Source organism: Rana temporaria, chromosome 12 (genome assembly GCF_905171775.1).
Source record: "Rana temporaria chromosome 12, aRanTem1.1, whole genome shotgun sequence".
Taxonomy (NCBI): domain Eukaryota; kingdom Metazoa; phylum Chordata; class Amphibia; order Anura; family Ranidae; genus Rana; species Rana temporaria.
This window is the reverse complement of record NC_053500.1, coordinates 114,988,323-115,011,129: the sequence shown is the minus strand read 5'-3', so window position 1 is coordinate 115,011,129 and position 22,807 is coordinate 114,988,323. Positions and strand designations below refer to the sequence as shown.

At 43.1% G+C, this 22,807-nt stretch overlaps 1 protein-coding gene across 2 annotated transcripts in view; it reads left to right on the top strand.

Annotated features, from left to right (window-relative positions):
* Positions 1–22,807, top strand: part of LOC120918610 (protein-glutamine gamma-glutamyltransferase E-like) — a 148,841-nt gene that overhangs the window by 33,501 nt on the left and 92,533 nt on the right. The window contains exons 8-13 of one of the 2 annotated variants that reach the window (XM_040330282.1): positions 366–469; positions 5,023–5,265; positions 7,463–7,789; positions 11,262–11,419; positions 13,507–13,640; positions 18,199–18,865. In XM_040330282.1, the coding sequence (XP_040186216.1) occupies positions 366–469; positions 5,023–5,265; positions 7,463–7,789; positions 11,262–11,419; positions 13,507–13,640; positions 18,199–18,349 (1,117 nt within the window). In that variant the 3' untranslated portion in view covers positions 18,350–18,865. Of the gene's footprint in view, positions 1–365; positions 470–5,022; positions 5,266–7,462; positions 7,790–11,261; positions 11,420–13,506; positions 13,641–18,198; positions 18,866–22,807 lie in introns of those variants that run through there. The other variant, XM_040330283.1, reaches the window with a different exon arrangement.

The window sequence follows — 22,807 nt, the reverse complement described above, 5'->3', positions numbered from 1 at the left end:
TTAGCTAAAGCCTTGTTTTTATTCTTGGTACCTTAATAGTCCCATCCTGGTATAGAAATGTTATTCTATTATATGTCAACAATGAGAACGTGACCCTCTCCTAATTATTACAGTAGGTGTCCAGGAACTCAGTTGCAGATGTGACACCAATGGAGTCCCTGAGAGACATATAAGAGAAATATAAGAGATATAGGAACTTGTCAACTAGTTTTATTCTCCAGCATCTACCAAAATTGCAATGCACATTTTTTTGATGGACCCTTTAACTAACCCTTTAATAAGATAACTATTTGAGGGCCCATTCAAAATATTGTGTTTCAGTAATTCAGCAGGGTATAATGATGTATACGTTTTTCTATTCCTAGGAACTTCCATGCATGGAATGAAGCCTATTTTGCAAGAAAGGATCTTGGGCTCCAGTATGGTGGATGGCAAGTAGTTGATGCAACTCCACAGGAACAAAGCAGGGGTATGTGACTGAATAAAGTTAAAAAAGATGTGCCCTGTATAAATACACATAAAGTATATTTCTATTCATTACATATACTGGATGGACAGATACAATAGATAGATAGATAGATAGATAGATAGATAGATAGATAGATAGATAGATAGATAGATAGATAGATAGATAGATATATAGATAGATAGATAGATAGATAGATAGATAGATAGATAGATAGATAGATAGATAGATAGATAGATAGATAGATAGATCAGTGTTTCTCAACTCCAGTCCTCAAGGCGCCCCCAACAGGTCATGTTTTCAGGATTTCCTTTAGATGAATCGGCTGTGGCGATTACTAAGGCAGTGAAACTGATCAAATCACCTGTGCAAAATAATGGAAAGCCTGAAAACATGACCTGTTGATGCGCCTTGAGGACTGGAGAGTTGAAAAACTTTGAAATAGATACGTTTGGTGAACAATAGCATCTACTTATGTATTCTTTTTGATCCTTTTGAAGCTAGGCAAAAACAGATCAGCAGATCTGAATCCTGGTATGTTAGATTTATAACTTCAAAGGATAAAGCATACATTGTAATGTTTTGCAAATGCCCCTTATACATTAGGGTTACCCTGTCTATTTATTATCCTGGTTTCTATCGCCAAAAAACCCTGCAGAAAAAAAAGTTAGAAAATATACTTACCTTACATTGTGAATTCTAAACTTACGAAAGTGATGTCACGGCCCTTCGAACGAGATCTGGCAAAACTGAGGGCCAGATTCAGCATTGAATTACGCCGCGTAAATTCAAAGCTGTGCCGGCGTATCTTTTTTCTGTATTCAGAAAGCAAGATACGCCGACATTAGCCTAAGATCCGACTGGCGTAAGTCTCTTACACCGTCGTATCTTAGGGTGCATATTTACGCTGGCCGCTAGGTGGCGCTTCCGTCGTTTTCAGCGTAGAATATGCAAATGACCTAAATACGCCGATTCACTAATTTACGTACGCCCTGCGCTATTTTTTTACATCATTTACGTTAGGCTTTTTTGGCATAAGGTTACTCCTGCTATTAGGAGGCGCATGCAATGTTAAGTATGGCCGTCGTTCCCACGTGGAAATTTGAAAAATTTACGTGGTTTGCGTAACTCGTCCGTGAATGTGGCTGGACAAAATTTACGTTCACGTCGAAACCAATGACGTCCCTGCGGCGTACTTTGGAGCAATGCACACTGCATGCGCCATTCGGGAAAAACGTCAATCACGTCGGGTCACCAAGAATTAACATAAAACACGCCCCCTCATCCTCATTTGAATTACGCGCGCTTACGCCGGCCCCATTCACGCTACGCCGCCGTAACTTAGGAGGCAAGTGCTTTGTGAATACAGCACTTGCCTCTCTAACTTACGGCGGCGTAGCGTCAATACGATACGCTGCTGACAGCGGGGAACCTTCTCTGCCATTAGAATACACTGATCAATGCTGCCTTTGTGTCACTTCCCAGTGGCACTGATCATTCAGAAAAACCTGACAGGATGGGAAAACCCAACAGTCTGGTTTTAAAGACATCGATCAGTTATCGGTCAACTTCTGTACAGCCAGCCTGTCCATACATAGATCGAAATTCGACCAGTCCCTGCTGAACCAGATTAATATCAATCCATGTATAGTCATTTTTATAACTTTTCTCCACAGTTTGTTTTTAGTTTTATATGTTTAAAGCTGCAACTGTAAATGGAGTAGGCCTGATATAATAAGCAGACCATATATTGTAAGGTCTCCAGATCTTGTCCTATAATATAGGAGAAACCTGCCTGGAGAGTTTCTTCCTTATTCATTTTTTTTAATAAAATAATACAGTACCTAAGAGGTACTCAATAGAGTAGGGGCTACAGGCATGAGCCAGAGGGATCTGTTAGGATAGATCCAGGATCCTGAGACATACCCTGGGGCGAGACGCCCAAGGTCTAGCAAATGCAAATGCCTAAAATAGCAGGTTGCAGGGCTGTACCTACTAGGGAGTATAAGGCTTCTAGCCTTTTATTCACTGGGTGCTTAAACTCTGGGAAGTCCACAACGGATATAGTCACAGTCTCCAAAAGGAAATGGTAGGGTCTAAACAGGGACAGACCTTTTCTTTAGGAACCCCTCCTCCATAGAGTATTGTTGGGAAAAATGCATAGGAGAAGCAAAGACCTTTTCTGAATTAGACCAAATACTATTCAGGACTGGATGCAATAGAAATTACATTGGAAATATCTTAATAAGTTGTGGGCTCTTTTAAGAAAATGAAGACTCTGGGGGTACTAACTGCAAGTCAGGCAGGAGACAATGATCTGGGCTATTAGCATCAGGCCTTTTAGAAGGTACAGTGCAAGCCCCTCCCCCCATCCCTCCCCAACAAAACGGTTAGAGGATTGCATGCTGACAGGACCTACAGGGAATGCTTCCATTGTGCTTGTCAACTGTCATGCTCTAGGTATTGCCAGGAGGGGTACTCACAGCAAAACTGCAGAAGCAGGAATGTCTACTACCATCTGTGATTCATTATGGGAGGTAGCAGTGTAGGCAGGGCTAGAGCAAGGATTGTTGACACCCTAGGCAAAACCCTACCCCCTTTGCCCTGCCCATGCATACTCCACCTTCTTAATGAAGCGCTCATCATTATGGGAGGTAGCAGTGTAGGCAGGGCTAGAGCAAGGATTGTTGACACCCTAGGCAAAACCCTACCCCCTTTGCCCTGTCCATGCATACTCCACCTTCTTAATGAAGCGCTCATCAAATACAGCCTTCCTGGGCCCATCAATGCAGCCTCACCAGCGCCCATCAAATCCAGCCTACCAGGCCCATCAGTGCAGCCTACCAGTGCCCATTAATGAATGTTTGCTTGCTTCCATTCATTCAGGAGTTAGGACACAAACACAGTCCTCCACCGCCGTTGCGCGTCTGACACTATGTGCAAATGAAGCGGCAGCTGTTCTGAGACTTAGTTGCTTGCTGCAGAGAGAAGAGAGTAGGAACACCAGTGGCCGGGCACCCTAGGCAGCAGTGCGCCCTAGGCTGCTGCTTAGTTTGCCTAGTGGTAGAACCGGCCCTGAGTGTAGCCCAAATACCCTTGCAAACCATCAGAGGTCCAAGTCTACTGAGGGGGTGGTGGGAGAGGCTGTGATAGCGTGGCAATGTCAAGAATCAGCTGATCTGGAAAGCTGCAAAACGAGCCCCTTCTGATTCCGCAGCAACTACAGAAACTTGCTAGTGGGAAAAACAAATCTTGAGAAAAGTAAAGCTTTTTCTTCCAGCAGAGGAGAGATGTTGATTCTCCTAGGACAATAGCATAAAACCAAGGCATGCTAGGACTGGGAAAAATTATCTTGGGCTGTCCTTACAACTTTTTTTTGTCTGATTTCCTGAAGATATTTTACCTTAATTCTGTGTCCTGTGTATGTAATGCAGTGGTTCTCAACCTGGTGGTCGGGACCCCCTCGGGTTCAAATGATGATTTGCCAGGGGTCACCAAATTCTGGGCTATTCCTGAAGCCTGAACCTTTTTTGCAGCCACCCAGCAGGGCTGTCCCTGGAGCCCACAGCCGCCCACTCAGCCTCCCATTCAGTTCACAACATGGCTGGGGGGGGGGGGGGGGGGGGGCAGAGACTTTAGGTCAGCTGACTGGTCAGGAATGTGAAGTGGGAGACATAGTGAGTAACACTACCTGTGATTATAGTTTCCATTAAAAGTCCCCACTACAGTTCTCAGATCAGCAAATGACCTTGATCAAGAGCACCTATGTTGGCTGATCAGAACTCTCCCACCAGCACTGCCACTCATCCCAAATCTCCCACCAGCACTGCCACTCATCCCAAATCTCCCACCAGCACTGCCACTCATCTCAAATCTCCCACCAGCACTGCCACTCATCCCAAATCTCCCACCAGCACTGCCACTCATCCCAAATCTCCCACCAGCACTGCCACTCATCCCAAATCTCCCACTAGCAGTGCCACTCATCCCAACTCTCCCACCAGCACTGCCACTCACCCAACTCTCCCACCCCCACTGCCACTAATCCCAACTCCCCACCCCCAAGGAGTAAGGGAAGGAATAAAAATAGAGATTACATGGAAAGGAAAGCAAAAGAGGGGGAACACCAAATAAAAGGGAGAGAAAGAGCAAGAAAGACGGCTAGATTGAGGGATGGGGGAAAAAAAGAAGAAGAAATTAGGATAGAGAGAAAAAAGGGGAAAGAAAGGAGAACAAAGAGTGGTACATACTAAAATGTACCATATGGGTTTTAATACTTCACAAATGTAAGGGTTAGGGGCGCAAATTACTTGTTTTGCCTTGGGTGCTGACAACCCACGCTACGAACATTTTTACTGTTAGGGGTCCCCACAACTTGGGAAATTTTATCAAGGGGTCACGGCACTAGCATGGTTGAGAACCACTGATGTAATGTAATGTAAGATTAAGGAGAACTTTCTTATGAAGTATTACATTCCATAATTTTTAACACTTACCTAATCGCAGATCTAATCATGTTATACTATAAAACAATACATGACTGTGTTTTCATACAGGTATATACCGATTAGGACCAACCTCATTGTATGCTGTGAAGAACGGAGATGTAGACAAACCTTACGATACACCATTTGTGTTTGCTGAAGTGAATGCCGACACAGTAACCTGGGTAAAAAGTAGAGATGGAACCAAAAGAAAGGTTTACACCGATACTGCAGGTGTAGGGAAGCTCACCAGCACCAAAGCCGTTGGTGCCTTTGAACGCAAGGATGTAACTAATGACTACAAATACCCTGAAGGTATCTTTTACTTTGATTTGGCTCAGCATAAAGTGTTCAAATCTTGCTTGAAGCTTTTGAGTTATATACTAGTCATATGATTAAGAAATAAGCAGCACAAGGGAAGAAAAAAATGGGTCAGGGGGATAAAACTCCAAAAACAAGCCAAGCTTTATACTGTTTATATGCATGTAAAGATGTAAGAAAGAATTTTCTCTGAGAGAGAAGCAGAGGCTGCATTGCAGTGGCGTAGCGTGGGGGGTGCAACATTTGGGGGGCAAAATCCAGCGCCAGTGTGTGTCACCCTCGTCTCCATCCTCCTAATTTTCATTTTCTGTGACCCCGTGCTCCGGCCACCATGTTCAGTGTATAGTGCTCAGTGTGTAGTGTAGTGGTCAGTGTATAGTGTAGTGGTCAGTGTGTAGTGTGGCGTGTAGTGTAGTGGTCAGTGTGTAGTGTTGTGGTCAGTGTATAGTGTAGTGGTCCGTGTGTAGCGCAGTGTTTTGGTCAGTGTATAGTGTAGTGGTCCGTGTATAGTGCTCAGTGTATAGTGTAGTGGTCAGTGTACAGTGTAGTGTGGTGTGTAGTGTAGTGGTCAGTGTGTAGTGGTCAGTGTATAGTGTAGTGTGGTGTGTAGTGTAGTGGTCAGTGTGTAGTGTAGTGGTCAGTGTATAGTGTAGTGTGGTGTGTAGTGTAGTGGTCAGTGTGTAGTGATCAGTGTGTAGTGTAGTGGTCAGTGTGTAGTGTTGTGGTCATCGTATAGTGTAGCGGTCAGTGTGTAGTGTTGGAATACTGTTTGGAATACTTGTTTGGAATACTTATTCCAAACAATTCCGTACAGAGATCTGACACAAGTGTAGAACAGGCTTCTACTGAATTGAACTTTCACTATAAGGCTTAACCGGTTAAGACCCGGACCAATATGCAAGTTATGCCCCTTTTTGCGATTCGACACTGAGTCGCTTTAACTGACAATTGCACGGCCGTGCGACGTGGCTCCCAAACAAAATTGGCGTCCTTTTTTTCCCCACAAATAGAGATTTTTAATGGTGGTATTTGATCACCTTTGCGGTTTTTATTTTTTGCGCTATAAACAAAAATAGAGCGACAATTTTGAAAAAAATGCAATGTTTTTTACTTTTTGCTATAATAAATATCCCCAAAAAAGATATAAAAAAACATATTTTTTCCTCAGTTTAGGCCGATACGTATTCTTCTACCTATTTTTGGTAAAAAAAAAAAAATCGCAATAAGCGTTTATCGATTGGTTTGCGCAAAATTCATAGCGTTTACAAAATAGGGGATAGTTTTATAGCATTTTTATTATTATTATTTTTTTTACTACTAACGGCGGCGATCAGCATTTTTTTTGTGACTGCGACAATATGGCAGACACATCGGACACTTTTGACACATTTTTGGGACCATTGTCATTTTCACAGCGAAAAGTGCTATAAAAATACACTGATTACTGTAAAAAAATGTCAATTGCAGTTTAGGAGTTAACCACTAGGGGGCGCTGTAGGGGTTAAGTGTGACCTCATGTGTGTTTTTAACTGTAGGGTGGCAGGGCTGGACGTGTGACGTCAGTGATCGTCGTTCCCTATATCAGGAAACAGACGATCACTGACATTGCCACAGAGAAGAACGGGGAAGGTTTGTTTACACTCACCTCTCCCCATTCTTCAGCTCCTGCGGCCCAAAAGCGGGACAGCCGCAGCGATCAGGTCCTCGGGACCCGCGGGCACGGTCACGGAGCTTCGGACTGGGTTGTGAGCAAGCCGCCGGCGGAGCGTTCGCGACCCACGGCTGGGCTCTTAAAGGGGACATATATATACGTCCATCTGCCCATCCGTGCCATTCTGCCGACGTATATCGTCGTACGGCGATCTATAAGTGGTTAATGCACATGGGGCGTCCGTTACGCCCATCAGAATGCCAGCACTCCTGGCAGGAAATTGCTGCTTAAAAAACGCGGTTAAAGCCACATATGGTGTACGTGTTTAGGGGCGCCTAGCGTTTGAGCATTATTGCATTCTGCTGGCCAGTATTATTTTTCCTAGCCATTGGAATGCATTAACAGTCAAACGCTAGACGTGTCTAATGTTTATGCGTGTTTAGACTCGTTCCGGTACATTCCAGGTTTTTCTGCTCTTCAGCTCCAAAAAAAATTTCAAGGTTCCACATTCACTGACTGTTATATCAAATTTGTTTGCAGGTTCTGATAAAGAAAGAGAGATTTTTGAAAAAGCAAGAAATATAATGGAGCCACCCAGATCATCTGAAGCGTTTGGAATGTCTATGCGCGAATCAGATTCTGCTGATGATTCTGCTCCTGTAAAACCTTTATTTACTGGCAGTTTTAAAAAGGCCCCTGAAACACAAGTTGGTGAAGACCTGACAGTCACCTTGATGCTCACAAACACTGTAACTGACCCCCAGAAGATACAGATCAACATGACAGCCACCTCCATAATATACAACAGTAAACCAGTTAAAGATTTTCTTACTGAATCCCATTCAGTTTCCCTAGGACCTAATGAAGGTAGGTACAATGTACAGTATGTATGTATGTATATATAAATTCATAAACTGTAAATATTGCACACAGGGAATTTTACTGCCAGGGAATACATAAAACCACGGTTCTACAAATGGTAAATAAATAAAAAAACAAGATTCCTATTGAAGATGAACATTGGTTAGTATGTTACTAATATGTCATCCCTTTAATGCCTGGGGGGCAGAAAGACCCAACTGATTACGTGACCACTGTGATTAGCTAACACCAATGTTGCTAATTCCCTATACGTCACTGACCTTATGCCCGGTTTATGCCTTTTTGTCATGGACCCTACGCCTGGTTAGAGCTTCCCACATGTAATCACCATGCAGCAGTTACCTGTGAGTGATCGGCCTTGGATGAAGACTGCACTTGCATGTAATCGCCAGGATCCAAGAGGGCGGAGAGCTGAAATTACACACTGCAGAATTAAGTGAGGATTACTCTGAGAGCTAATTGGAAAGAAGGGACACATACCCCTTAAAGTAGCACACAGGAAGATAGCTGAGGCTGTCAATCACAGGCTGTGTACTGGAGCTTTCTCCCCTCTCACCTTTTTTCTCTTGGTGTCAGGAAAACTTGTCAGAAGTGACTCAAGCAGATAGCAGAGGAACAGTGTAGCAGAGAGAAATGATACTTAGTGCTCGGAATTGAGACAAGCACACACTATAGAGGAATATAATTTGTTCAGATATAATGTCTGAGGTTTACAAACACACTAACTAGCCTTAACACTATTATCAGAAATCCTTACTCCATGCACTATTTTTTTTTAGGGAAGGGAAACTTTTTTCCTTGAAGTTGGGTAGACCTAGCCAATCCTGTATTTTCTTTTAAACCTAAATTCCTTGCATCTTTAAAATTCACCTTACACTCACACAGCACCCTTTCCCTGCACTGTAAGGGTTATTTGCCCATATTTTCAAGGGACTAAAATGATTTTTGGCTCCTTCAGGCTTCCTTCCTACAGTGCAATCAGTCTCCAAAGCCACTTCTCTCCGGTCACAGCCTGATGTCATCATGTATAATGTAGGACCAGAATTCCAAGGGCCTGCCTACATACCAGGAGTATTAGAGATAAACGGATGCTGGGGAGTGAGGAATAAAATAATATTGTGCTTATTTCACTCCCCATAGCAATAAAAGTCTAAGTTCACCAGAAAAAATATTAAATGCATATATTTTTTCAGAAACAAGAAAATGTGCATTTATTTTTTCCTACAGGAATCTTAGGCCCCATGCACACGAGAAGCAAATGCAAACACATGTAAACTCAAGTTTTCAAAAGCAAAAGCCGGCGTTTTGCTGTGTTTAGCAGCGTTTTACCGCGTTTGTGGCTATCAGCGTTCATAACAAAGACATTGTAGACCCTCCCAAAGCTTTGAAACGCAAAAACGTTTGCGTCTGAACCCAAAATTTTGCATCTGAAAAAACGAGCCTAAACCCAACTGCTTTAAAACTCAAAAAAACGTGAATGTGTGCATGGACACATAGGATAACATTAAATGTGTTCAGGGGCAGTTGAAAAAAATGCCCAAATGCCTCTGAACTCGAGTTTACCAGCGTCTCGTGTGCATGGGGCCTTAAAGCATTGCACCAATGATCAGTAGATCACGGGTGTGATATGGGACATCTCCTCCAGCTTTCAGCCCATACCTCCATACGGGCTTTCTGTTTGAGGATGTGTCAGTGGACTATGAGAGCGCTCATTAGCACCCCTGCTGCCCACTGAAACTACAAATCCGTCTGCCACAGTGAAAGACTATTGGTAGTTTACTTATTCTTAGCAATTTGTGAACAAATGACACGAAAAGTTAAATAAAGTAAATAAAAACATTTTCTAAAGGAGAACTTTTTACACTTACAGTGTTGGTGGAAGCCGTTCTCAAGGTGCTATTTTTTCAGATGACCGGAGTTCTGCTTTAAAAAAAAAGGCTGGATGTGCGTTTAAATGTACCTCTAATTAATGTTTATAAGTATTAATTGCAGGGGTGTCAAACTCAATTGCAGGCCGCATCAGAATTATGGTTGACCTTAAAAGGTCCGGTTGTATCTATGATGCCGCGTACACACAATCATTTTTCAGCATGAAAAAAAAAGTTTTTCAGCATGTCGAATAAACGACGTTTTCCCAACTTCATCATTAAAACGATGTTGCCCACACACCATAGTTTTTAAAAAATTATCTTTTTTTTGAGCTTTTTTGTCTGTTACAGCGTGATTAATGTGCTTACTCCATTATGAACGGTAGTTTTACAAGAACGAGCGCTCCAGTCTCATAACTTGCTTCTGAGCATGCGCAGGTTTTTTACGTCGTTTTAGCCCACACACGATAATTTTTTACAACCCGAAAAACTACATTGTTTAAAAACTATGTTAAAAAATGCAGCATGTTCGAATTTTTTATTGGTCGTTTTTCAGAAACTGAAAAATGATGTGAAGCCAACACACGATCATTTTAAATGACATTTTTGAAAAACAAAGTTTTTTTCAATGCCGAAAAATGATCGTGTGTACGCGGCATAAGACTAATTAAATGTATCCAAGTTTTTTTTCCCCACAGAGAATAGGTGCAGGAAATCAACCATGCCCCCCCCCCATGCCCTCCCCCCCCACCACCCTGCCTGCCAAACCGCATTAAATAGTAGGTGTGGCCAACAGGCACTAAGAGTGGGAGGATCTTAAAGGGGCAATAAATACCAGGAGTGTGTTATATGCAGAGTTCAGGGATGAGCTATGTATAGAGTGCAGTTTCAGGGGTACCTCACCTATCCAGCCCGGCTCTAGTGCCTTCTGGAAATGGAGTTGATGCCACTTCTCTCTCACTTGCAGGGAGATCATTGGCCGGCACAGATGGGGATCACATTGTAGCTTACCACGTGATACCCCATCCCACACTCCACCTACATCTGCATCTCCCTTGTCCACACTGTGGGGGCAGGGCAGACAGGGATCTGTAAGAGCCACTGAAAATAAATCTGTCCTTATAAACACAGAAGGTTTCTTTGTTTACAAGTGACAGTGGTGATTGGGGAGTGCAGGGTGAGAAGTGGAGGAACACTGTTCTGCCACCTTCCAGTCTAAATAAAGCCCAGGGTGTGAGGGCCACATGAAATGGTCTGGCGGGCTGTATTCGGCCCATGGGCCTTGTGTTTCACACATGGACTTACTACAGTCCATGTGTGAAAAACAAGGCCCATGTCCCGAATACAGCCATATCACCGTGGCCACAAGTTGAGCACATTTACTAGAGAAGCATGTATGAAGTTTTTCCTTTGTTAGAGCAAACTAGACCATGCATTAGATGGGTCTTTAGCCTTACTCTGGATGAACTGTGGGCGTCTTCTATTTGTTGACCTTGATGAATCTGTACTTTTTCAGCCTAAATGTAAAACCATATTTTGTTGTGCTTTGATGCCTTTTCATAACCTTTATTTATGTACTTGTTTTCCAGAGAAACCTCTTGAGATGAAATTACCATATGTTGCTTATAGAGATGCCATAACTGCAGACAACATGATCCAAGTTGTAGCTGTGTGTACCGAAGAAAAGGGAGGCAGCTTGCTAGCACAAACAGTGACTACGCTGAAGAATCCAGCACTGCTGATAAGGGTAGGACTCAATCTTCTTACTGCACCCCAATGTCCAGAGGTACAATAAGGGGTCTAGTTACAAAACAGAGGTATGGCCATGCCGTGGGTCATAGCACTGCTTTAACAAAACAAAAAACGATTGAGCATTTATAAAATAGCAGTCTGCGGTACAACATTGCATTGCGCTCCTCTGGCTCCCGACTTCTGCAATATTAATAAACAGAAGTAGAAGAAAGAAAAAAGCCAGCAGTATAGCGCAGTCACATGACCTCTTATGCCTCTTATGACCTCTTATGCCGCGTTCACACGACGGGTTTTTCCAACGGAATTCCGCTCAAGCTGTCTTGGATACACACGGACACACCAAATTTCGACCGTCAAATCCCGGTGATGTACAACACTACAACTAGCCTAGAAAAAGGAAGTTCCATGCCATGATTTTTTTTCTCGGTCGGAATTCCATATAGACGAACAACATTTTCGTCTGAAAAAAGAGAACATGTTCTCTTTTTAAGTCCGTCCGAATTTTCGACGGATTTCCGACGGAAAAAGGCCGATGGGGCATACACACGGTCGGAATATCCGATGAAAAAATTCCATCTGACTTTTTTTCATTGGAAATTCCGATCATCTGATCGGCTCTTTTCTAATTACAGAGTTCTCTCTGCTGCATAGGATTCCGTAGAATGTATTCCGTGAAGCACATTTTATGAATGGGATGCTGTAGCATACAGTCTGCGAAGTATAGCGAAGAGCGTATAGCCATATTAGTTCACTATTATAAATGAGCCTTTTAGTTTTCATATTGAGAGGAAGGAAGAGGAAGGAAGAGAGAGAAAAAGCGGGAGAGGAAGGGAAAAAGGCACTATACCCACATACTGTATTTTTCCAAACAGTGTGTTAAGGGATGAGGTCCTTAACTCTGTGCAAGCTCCCATACAAGACCAACATAGTGCTGAGAGTGGGATTAGAACATATACTATAGAGCAGTCATTATCAACTAGGGGTTCCTCGAGCTGCAGCAACAGACTAATTCATACTGCCTGCATAGATCTGAGGCCAACGCCTCTGTGCGACACCATTTACCCTTTTAGGTGTTTGTATAGGTAGAATTTTGACCATCTCTAATAATGGCACATTTTGACCATAACTTTAAACACTTAAGGACGGGAAGATCGTGCAACGTTGTACCCAAACGCCAGCAGTGACTCCTGCACGACACGACATACAGTTAGGACGTTTCATGCAAAAGGGCCGTCCTGCAGCAGTATATATGAGGTGGGCGGTCCTTAAGTGGTTATGGGTGGCATTTTTCACATTATTTGGTCTTAGCAGGGGGTTCCCCAGGATCTGAAAATTATTCCAAGGGTTTCTCTGAAGTAAAAAGGTTGACAAAAGCTGAAAGGGAAAGGGTACTGTAGTCCACGGAGAGAGAGATGAGAGCAATAATAACTTATGAGGGCTCATTCAGACATTCTTTTAAATGTTCCCATGTATGCCCATTAATGTACCTATTATGTTACTATTCATTAGTGATGTATTCTGCAGGCATTTTAGATGCTTTCCAGGTTCTTCTTTTGTGTTGGTTTTCTTTTGTATAAATTATTTTACAATAATTTTGGCTAGTAAAGCTTTCTAATAGCATCTCAAATGCACCATAGGGTAATTTGTGGTGACCTTGCAGAGCATTTACATTGACATTAATGGAGACGTTTGGGGAGCAGTAAAGCCAGGCAAAGACTTTTTGTGAGATACATTTTGGTGCAACACACCACAAAGTGAAGCAAATGCAATCATGTGAACAACACTGTTCGCTTCAATACATGTAAGAAATACAGAGCATTGACAGGCATTCAATAGGCTTCAAAAACGCAGCACAGGAAGTTACCATTTCACAAGATTCTGGCAGGATCACCTGCCATGGATATAACAAAAAGCTCTGAATAGTAATCTTAACAGACTGAAAGGAAGCAAAGAGAAGTTCATTATTAGGGTTTACATACACTTTAATTTATACATATTATTTTGCATATTAAAACTACTACCATCACCACTATTATTACTACTATAATAATAATACAGATTATATATGCATTTTATTTATAGCCTATCGAAGACGTCAAATACGACAAAACTGCAAGTGTGGATTGCATATTTACTAACCCAATCAAAGAGGATGTCCCGGACAGTATTTTGATTGTAGAGGGGAGTGGCCTTTTGCGTGACCAAGTATTTATCAAGTGAGTATAAATATTATTTGAAAAATTATATCAAATGTAATATGCACTATCATAGTGTAGCACTACCCCCAAAGGAGATGCTGGTTTGTTTTGGGTCTACGCTCTGGCTATCAAGCCCTGAAACTGGCTCGAACCCTCCCTTGACACAACTGGTATCAGTAAGAATTGTGGACCCCACTAGCTGCTGGGGAGCACAATATTTTATCACACCACAGTAAATATGCAAATAAATTGTTACTTTGTTTTGCACCGGTCCCACAGGATAATAGACTGCACACAGATTTGCACTTAACTAAGGAAGCTTTACTTGGTAAAACAAAAAAGTAAGCAAAACAAAGGTAAAACAAATAGTGGACTACTTACAGGGCCCTGCAAGAGTCAAAAATAGCAACAAATAATCACAGGTTGAATTATAATGACTATACGGACCTGTGTAAGTGCACAGCAAAGGGATTCCTTCAGTAAGATATATTCGCACTGAAGTACCCCTCAGCCAGGCCTCACCCAGCTCTTACGGACAACAATGCTGTGCAGCTTCATATAACCAAACACTTAGCTAGAAATATATATATATATATATATATATATATATATATATATATATATATATATATATATATATATATATACTGTGTATATATATATATATATACTGTATGTGTATATATATATATATAATGTATCAACAACTCACTTTGCCTATCAGGCAGTCTTTAAATCAGGTACCACACCAGGGTAGTTTGGTTAATCAGACCAAACGTCAATACGATCGTTTTTAACTGTTCCCACGTATATTAGTTGCATGCGGTGATGCACAATGGTGGATTTGTAATCTGGAAAAGGGAACAAATAAACTGATGAATAATGCCCGGGTAATCAAATCACAAAGGCAAGTCTAAATTAGTCACCCTCCTGCAATACAGTCAGTATACTTGGGCAGGTGCCCGTCTTATCCAACCAGACCAGGCCTTGTCTTTCTGGCACCGACAATCCCCGGTCCTTACACAGGTCACCGCTGAGCTGGGACACAGTCCGGTCACTCCATCAGGGATCCTTTCTTTCCCAATGGACGATCCGCACAGGCGTGGATAGGCCTCGAGACTCCGGCCTAGGCTTCTGGAGAGGCGCCTCACACAGGCATCCTCCTTGGTTGAAGAGGCGGTCCAGAGAGAGCGCGCCAAAGACCATCTCCCCCTAAAATTCCTTCCCCCAGCAGGCTGTGCAGGGTGCAAAGTACTTTGGAAATGCACAGTTGCACTCTGGGTATTGTAGTCTATCAATTAACCAGGGCAATGGAGTCGTTATCTCCCTGTACTTCGATTCCCACAATTCCTCGCTGAACCAGTGTAAAACCAAATAGAAGGTGGCTATCCAATAATTGGCCACTGGAGGGAGCTAAGTTCCTTCTATATCTGTAAACGTTAGTCTTTTAACCATATAGAAAGTGATACCTTGCTACAATAGCTTAAAGCAGTTTTCACTATCTTGACCAATGCCAGGCATTGTGGGCTGTTCTGTCCACTGAATGGACAGAACAGTTTTCAGACATGGTCTACCATATACCGAACAGTTTTTTTCAGTTTAGAGAAGTTAGAACTTTGTTCAGCTTGTTTTGTGCCTAACACGCCTTTGCTATACGTAAGATGGGATCCATCTTTTGGTTCAGCGCTCCTTCTGACTGGACAAATGAATTAGCATTTGGTGATGCTAGTGACTCCGCAAGCTATAAAAGCAGTCCACAGAGTTCAATTGTCACCTACTGGATGCATAGCGGATGTCACAAGAATGGTTGAGCAGAATTGCAAATCCTTTCACTGGAAAACTGGTTCAAATAAGTGGAATTCTAGCTAAAACCAAGCTTTAGGCTTGGTTCCCCGGATCAAATTTGCAATAGCAGGAGATTTTGACCAGCTCTCTATGGAGCCGGTACACATATCTCCGCAACTGATGGGCACTGATAGGCGGCGCTGGTATGCGGCACTGATGGGCACTTATAGGCGGCACTGATGGGTACTTTTGGGTGGCACTGATGGGTACTTATGGTTGGCACTGATAGGTGGCACAGATCCGCACTGGTGGGCACTGATGGGTATAGATGGGCACTGAGAGGTGGCACTGATACTGATGGTGGCATTGCTGGGCATCACTTTACATTGTTTCCAGTCAGTGCCCATTTCCGCCTGGAGGCTCTTTACCGAGATCGGAGATGCAGGGTGTCAGACTGAAACCCCGCATCACTGATCGCCGCGCTGTGCGCGCCTGCATGTTGTCCTGCTGGACGTCAATAGACATCCAGTCAGGATTACAGAACCACTTCCCGGACGTCAATTTACTATTGACCGGGCGGAAAGTGGTTAAACTGTGGGTGCAGGCAAAATTCTAGGTCTTGTCACCTCTCTCTGGTTGCAAGCAAAAAAAGAAGAAGACAGCTGCACACTATTTTAATTCCACATGCAATACTACCAGGAGAGATTCTGCATCCGTTCTTCCATATGATATATTTCGCTCCATACTATAGTTTAATCATAGAGTACAATTACTCCACAGTAGATGGAATTCCAATTTAACAATATCAGCTGATTGATTCAGGAGTTCCACTTCAAAAGAGAAGTGTGGGAAACCAAAATCCAAATATGCTGTTCCCTGCAGGCTCTACACTGTCTGGCTGTGGAAGGGGCAGGACCTTCTGGCTTAGGCTCTTGGTGGTGCGCTGAGAGGCTGAGCCAGCTACTGGTCAGGAACTTGGGCCAATCATGATATTATTGTCAGGATCCTTGCAGAGCTTTGACCAGCTCCATGGCGTCTGTGATGTTAGATGACAGCAGTCTTTAGCCCACTGTTGGCTGAATCTGGGTCACGGGAGTGCAGAACTAAGTGCACTCATTTGACCCACATGAGAAGTAGGGCCAAAAGAGCTTTAAATGATATGTAAAGATTTTTTTTTTTTTTTAAATAACAAACATGTTATACTTACCTCCACTGTGTAGCTCGTTTTGCACAGAGTGGCCCCGAAACTGGTCTTCTGGGGTACTGTATCACTCGGCCCTACCCCCCAGCGTGCCGCGTCATTGGATGTGATTGACAGCAGCGCCAGCCAATGGCTGCGCTGCTTTCAATCAACCAATGAATTAACCTGAGAAGCCTGGCCGAGAAGCAAGTGCGTTCACTTTCGAGGTGTCAGGTAAATGAACGGGGGCTCGGGGGGGCCACTAATGCGCAGATGTTTTTCACCTTAATGCATAGAATGCATTAAGGTGAAAAAACTTTAACCTTTACAACCCCTTTAAAGTAAATCTTTCACAATGATGAGAAAAAAAACTGTTAAATAAACAAAATGATACACCTGAGCCACAGAAATATCCATGCCAAGATAATACAGTAAAACCTTGGTTTGAGAGTAACTCGGGTTGAGAGCGTTTTGCAAGACAAGTAAAATTTTTAAATACATTTTGACTTGATATACAAGCGATGTCTTGATATAAGAGTAGCGTCATGTCACAACTGAGTATAAAATAGAAGAGAGGCACCTCTAAGGCCTCGTACAGACGACCGGACAGGCCGCTGAAAACAGTCCGCTGGACCATTTTCAGCGGACATGTCCGGCCGGAGATTTCTGTATGATGGTTGTACACACCATCATACAGAAATCCGCGCGTACACGATACGCGGTGACGAGGCCGCGCCGATGACGCGGCGACGTGCGCGGCCCTGGAAGTTCAATGCTACCACGCATGCGTCGAAGTGATTCGACACATGCGAGGGATGGCGGCCGCTCGGACATGTACGGTGAGTCTGTACAGATGACCGAACATGTCCGACGGACAGGATTCCAGCGGACATGTTTCTTAGCATGCTAAGAAACATTTGTCCGCTCGAAAACGGTCGGGTGGACAAATGTCCGCTGGAAACCTGTCTGGTCGGCCGTACACACGACCGAACATGTCTGCTGAAACTGGTCAGCGGACCAGTTTCAGCAGACATGTTCGGTCGTCTGTACGAGGCATAAGTGTAGCAATATGGTTACATTTAATGAAGGAACAACATTTACAACTCACATGGTTGATGATTAAATCAGGCACATCTAGGTATGAGGACCATCCTCCTCACCGACATCGATGTCGTCCCTTCCACACTGCACTCCACGAGCGGTTCAAGCCTCGCTTTCAGATCGCTCTACTGCAGGGAAGTCTTCCCGGTCACGATTGCAAACTGATATCGGTGAGAGCCGGCGTTGAGGAGGACGGTCTATGTGGATCGCTTTACCCCGGGTTGCCTGCATACTTAGATGTGCCTCTTTTAATCCCCAACCATGTGAGTTGCTAAATGTTGTACCGTCATTAAATGCAACCACATTGCTACACTTAGAGGCGCCTCTCTTCTCTTTTTAACTCTGTATCTCCTGCTGGGTTTTGCTTCTAATCCCCTTGTGGAGGCTTCCATTTGTGGATGGACATTTTATGGTTACACAACCTATCACATTGCTATAATCTTTTTATATGGACTATAACCTGTTACATACTTCCCACAACTTACTAATAAACATCTTTTTTTCTTCTAGTGTACCAAGTATGAAACCACAAGAGAGGATTACAATTACGTTTAAGGTGACCCCACACAGAAAAGGTGACAGAAGTCTCCTAGCGGATTTCTCCTCTAAGAAGTTTCCAAATGTGAAGGGCTTCCAAACAGTTCAGGTGGCTTCATCATAAAAAGCCATACCTGCCGGAGGGAAGAGAAAAAAACCTAATTTAGAAGCCTCATTTGTTGTTTGTGCATGGAAACATCACCATGCAAAAAGATTTTTAAACATTGGGGGGTCATTTACTATAGCGCCAGAAAGTACTTGGCACTATTGCATATAATAGCGCCCATTTTAGCCAATTAAAATTTCAACAGGCAAATGTGCGAATGAAAAATAGCGTATTAGCGGCGAACAAATGTTAGTAAATTTGAAATCAGCGCTAATTATCGATTCTGCGGACATGCAAGTGCCAATTTTTACTATGTTGTTATATAGTATTGTACTGCAACCATGGTCAATGTATGTGAAAGAAACATTTTTATATGAGATGTTCTCTACCTTGTGTGCATCTATTGATGTATATTGCAATTAGTATTCCTATTTTTTTTCCTTCTTTTGCTAACGCATGCAGTTGTGAATGATTATTACAGAGTAATGTCTGCTATTCTGTAAAGTTACATGTATTAAACATTTAGGTTACCTATTTGTTGTATGTTGTTTTTTTTTTTTTTTATTCCGGTGACTATAAAGGGGTAATTACGGTATTTTTGTTCATTCTTTAATCATAGAACACTATAACGCAGGGCTCAGCGTACTTAACTTAAAGGGGTTGTAAAGGTTCGTCTTTTATTTTCTAAATAGGTTCCTTTAAGTTAGTGCATTGTTGGTTCACTTACCTTTTCCGTCAATTTCCCTTTGAAATGTTTTTTTTCCTTTGTTTGAATTTCTCACTTCCTGTTTCTCCTCAGTAAGCTTTCCACCATCATCAGAGCGGTGGAAAGTCATTTAGAACAGCTTACTGAACACCTTACTGAGGAGGAACAGGAAGTGAGAAATTCAGACAAAGAAAACAAAGAAAAAAAACATTTAGAAAGGAAATCGAAGGAAAAGGTAAGTGAACCAACACTAGCTTAAAGGAACCAATTTAGAAAATAAAAAACAAACCTTTACAACCCCTTTAACAATGGCTTGGTGGTCTGCTCAAATGTCTCCACAGCACTCAAGGTATGAGTTCATATCCCAGCCAACCTACCATCCACCAGCTATGTTTCAGAGCACAAGCAAATTAAAATAAACAAAAAAATGAAAACTGCCCTTTAACTAGTGTGTGATGTTTGAAATTCCACACCATAATATTATTAAATACTTACATACCATTGCATGCATTTAAAGAGTTAAAGTGGAGTTTCACCCAAACATTTGGCACCTTTCAGGGGGGAGCAGATACCCGTGTAATAGAGGTATTTGCTCCCACTTCCGAGCATAGATACATGAGCCACCCACGGGAATCTACGCCACTTTCCTCTTCCCCCCCCCCCCAGCTGTTTTGTAGGAGACACACAGATCCCAGAAGACAGCAGGGACCAGTGGGATCACGCAGCGCTAGGTGCGCATGCGCAGAGTTGCGCATGCGCAGTAGGAAACCAGGAAGTGAAGCTGCAAGCCGAGATGGCAGCAGCAGCACCCCAAGAGTCTAGCGATAGCTTGGCTTCGGGTGCCGACATCCCGTGCTCCCTGGACAGGTAAGTGTCCATATTTTAAAAGTCAGCAGCTGCAGTATTTGTAGCTGCTGACTTAAAAAAACAAAACGCTTTAATATAATAAAATCAGCCAAACTAAGGTGCATTGGCTAATTGCCATTCCCCTTTTTTCAGCATATGCTGCTTTGGCTAATTGTGATTCACCTTTTTTCCACCAATGCATTCTTTTAGGATCCCTCTGTGGGATTTGAACCCATGAGTTTTTCAATGCCTGAAATTTTGAATGTTTAAGTGCTGACAACTAGCCTATTGGGCTAAGCACAATTATACATACAAAATTATTTTACTAGTGTTTGATGTTTTTAATACTATACAATACTGTTTAGAAAATTAGCCATTAATATAATTGAAACCATGCCTAATGCTGATGTGCCATTGGCTATTCCTATTTAAAAAATAGCATGGGCCCCCCTCAGTCCATACCAGGCCCTTTGGGTCTGGTATGGAAATTAAGGGGAACCCTGTGCCCAATTTAAAAAAAAAAAAGGCGTGGGGGTCCCCCCCAAAATCCATACCAGACCCTTATCTGAGCATGCAACCTGGCAGGCTGCAGGAAAAGGGGGAACGGACGAGAGAGCGCCCCCCTCCTGAACCATACCAGGCCACATGCCCTCAACATGGGGAGGGTGTTTTGGGGTCCCATAGCAGATGGGTTTGGGGTCCCCTCAAAACACCTTGTCCCCATGTTGATGAAGACAAGGGCCTCTTCCCTGTAACCCTTGCCCGGTGGTTGTGAGGGTCTTCAAAGGGGGGCTCATCAGAATCTGGAAGCCCCTTTAACAAGGGGACCCCCAGATCCCGCCCCCCATGTGAATGTGTATTGGGTACATTGTACCCCTACTCATTTGCCAAAAAAAGTGTAACAAAACTAAAAATGACAGGAGACAGTTTGGAACAAGTCCTTTATTAAAAAAACTTAAATAAATTGTCCCGCGATGTAACTCCATCTTTGATCACAACAACGTCAACAAAAAATATACGGAAAAACTCAGCCGCGATGGGCGGCATCCCCATGACTGCAGCCTTTTTGCGATGACAGCTGTTATATAGCGTCAGGTGACGTCACATGATGTCAGAAGGGATTGGGGTCATATATAAGAGCTGTCAGCGCAAAAAGGCTGCAGTCGGCGGGTCGACTCCCATCGAGGCTGAATCTTTTTGTTCTCGGGTCATTGGCGTTGTGATCGAAGATCGATTTACATTGCAGGACATTTTTTATTTTATTTTTTAAATAAAGGAATTGTTCAAAAATGTTAACTGTAATTTTTTTACTTTTGTGACACTTTTTTTGGTGAATGTGTAGGGGTACTGGGGGCCCCCCCTTGTTAATGGGAGCTTCCAGATTCTGATAAGCCCCCCAGGCCACAGACCCCCACAACCACTTGGCAAGGGTTGTGGGGAAGAGGCCCTTGACGCCCTCAACATCGGGACAAGTTGTTTTGTTTTCGGGACCCCAAAACACCCTCCCCATGTTGAGGGCTTGTGACTTGGTACAGTTCAGGAGGAGGGGGACCGCTCTCTCATCCCCCTCTATTCCTGCAGCTTGCCAGGTTGCGTGCTCAGAGAAGGGTCTTGTATGGATTTTGAGGGGACCCCCACGCCATTTTGTTTTACATTTTGGTGCAGGGTTCCCCTTAATATCCATACCAGACCTGAAGGGCCTGGTATAGACCTGGGGGGGATCCCATGCATATTTTTTTTGCTTTTTTTAAAAAAAAAATTTTTGGGCTGGCATTTTTTATTTTTTTTGACTTTCAGTGGGGAAGCCGCTGACAGCTGAAGACTCATTGGTTGTTAAGGACACGACAGCTGGCTTACTGGCCCCCCGGTTAGCAACAAGCTACATACAGTGTTAAAATAATAACCCACAAAACACATAAAAAAAATCACATCACAAACGCAACAGTTGCGTTTCTGGTTCGGTTCCATTGAAATCTATTACCTGCAAATCGTGTGAAAAAAGTCCCAACCTTTTACAAAAACACACTGGCCACAAAACGCATACATGTGAACTAGTACCATAGGAAACCATGTTAAATGTACTGTAGAGTGTTTCTGCAAACTGCAAAACGCACTAAAAAATGCATAGGTGTGAACCTAGGGTCAGGACCAGTTCACAATGGAGCGATGCGGGAACCCTGCGAATCCAGTTCCCGCATCGCATTCAACTCGCAGGCAGTTCACACTGCCTTATGCAAACTGCTGGGAGTGTCAGTAGAAAGCTAATTACACCCCTAAATCAGTTTGCATATCGCAGAGCGAACTGCAAATTCAGACAACACATATGCAATCCGATTCTGCTGCGGACCAAAAATATGGAGTTTGGTCCAAATGCGATGCAGATTCAACTATACAATCTGTATGGTTGAGTTTGCATCACACAGACATCGCATGTGACATGTGATTTGCAATTCGGGGCAAATCACATCCGATGTCGGACAGCACAGCAGTGTGAACCGGCCCTAAGGCCCCTTTCACACTTGTGCGACTTGTCCTGCAATTCCTGTGTCCATAGACCTCAAGATTACACTGGCATTGCTTCAAATCACACCAAATGTGCGGAAAAAAGCACTGCAAAATCGTGAGACTTTCAGATCGCACAAGTGTGAAAGGGGCCTTATGGACCTCAAGTTGTATGAAAAATCTGCCAAGTGTGAAAGGAACCTAATGAGAGTCATTGATAACACCTTTGAATTAGGCCCCATTTGAACTTGTGCGACCAATGCCTGTGTAATTTTGTGGTATATGAACCTCAAGTTGCATCAAAGTCAAACCAAAGTAGTGCAGAGACGAATTTGCTCCACTTGCAGGATGCACAAGTGAGAATAGTGCCTAATTCAAAGGTATTATCCATGAATCGCAATCACACTGCTGCAACCTGAAAG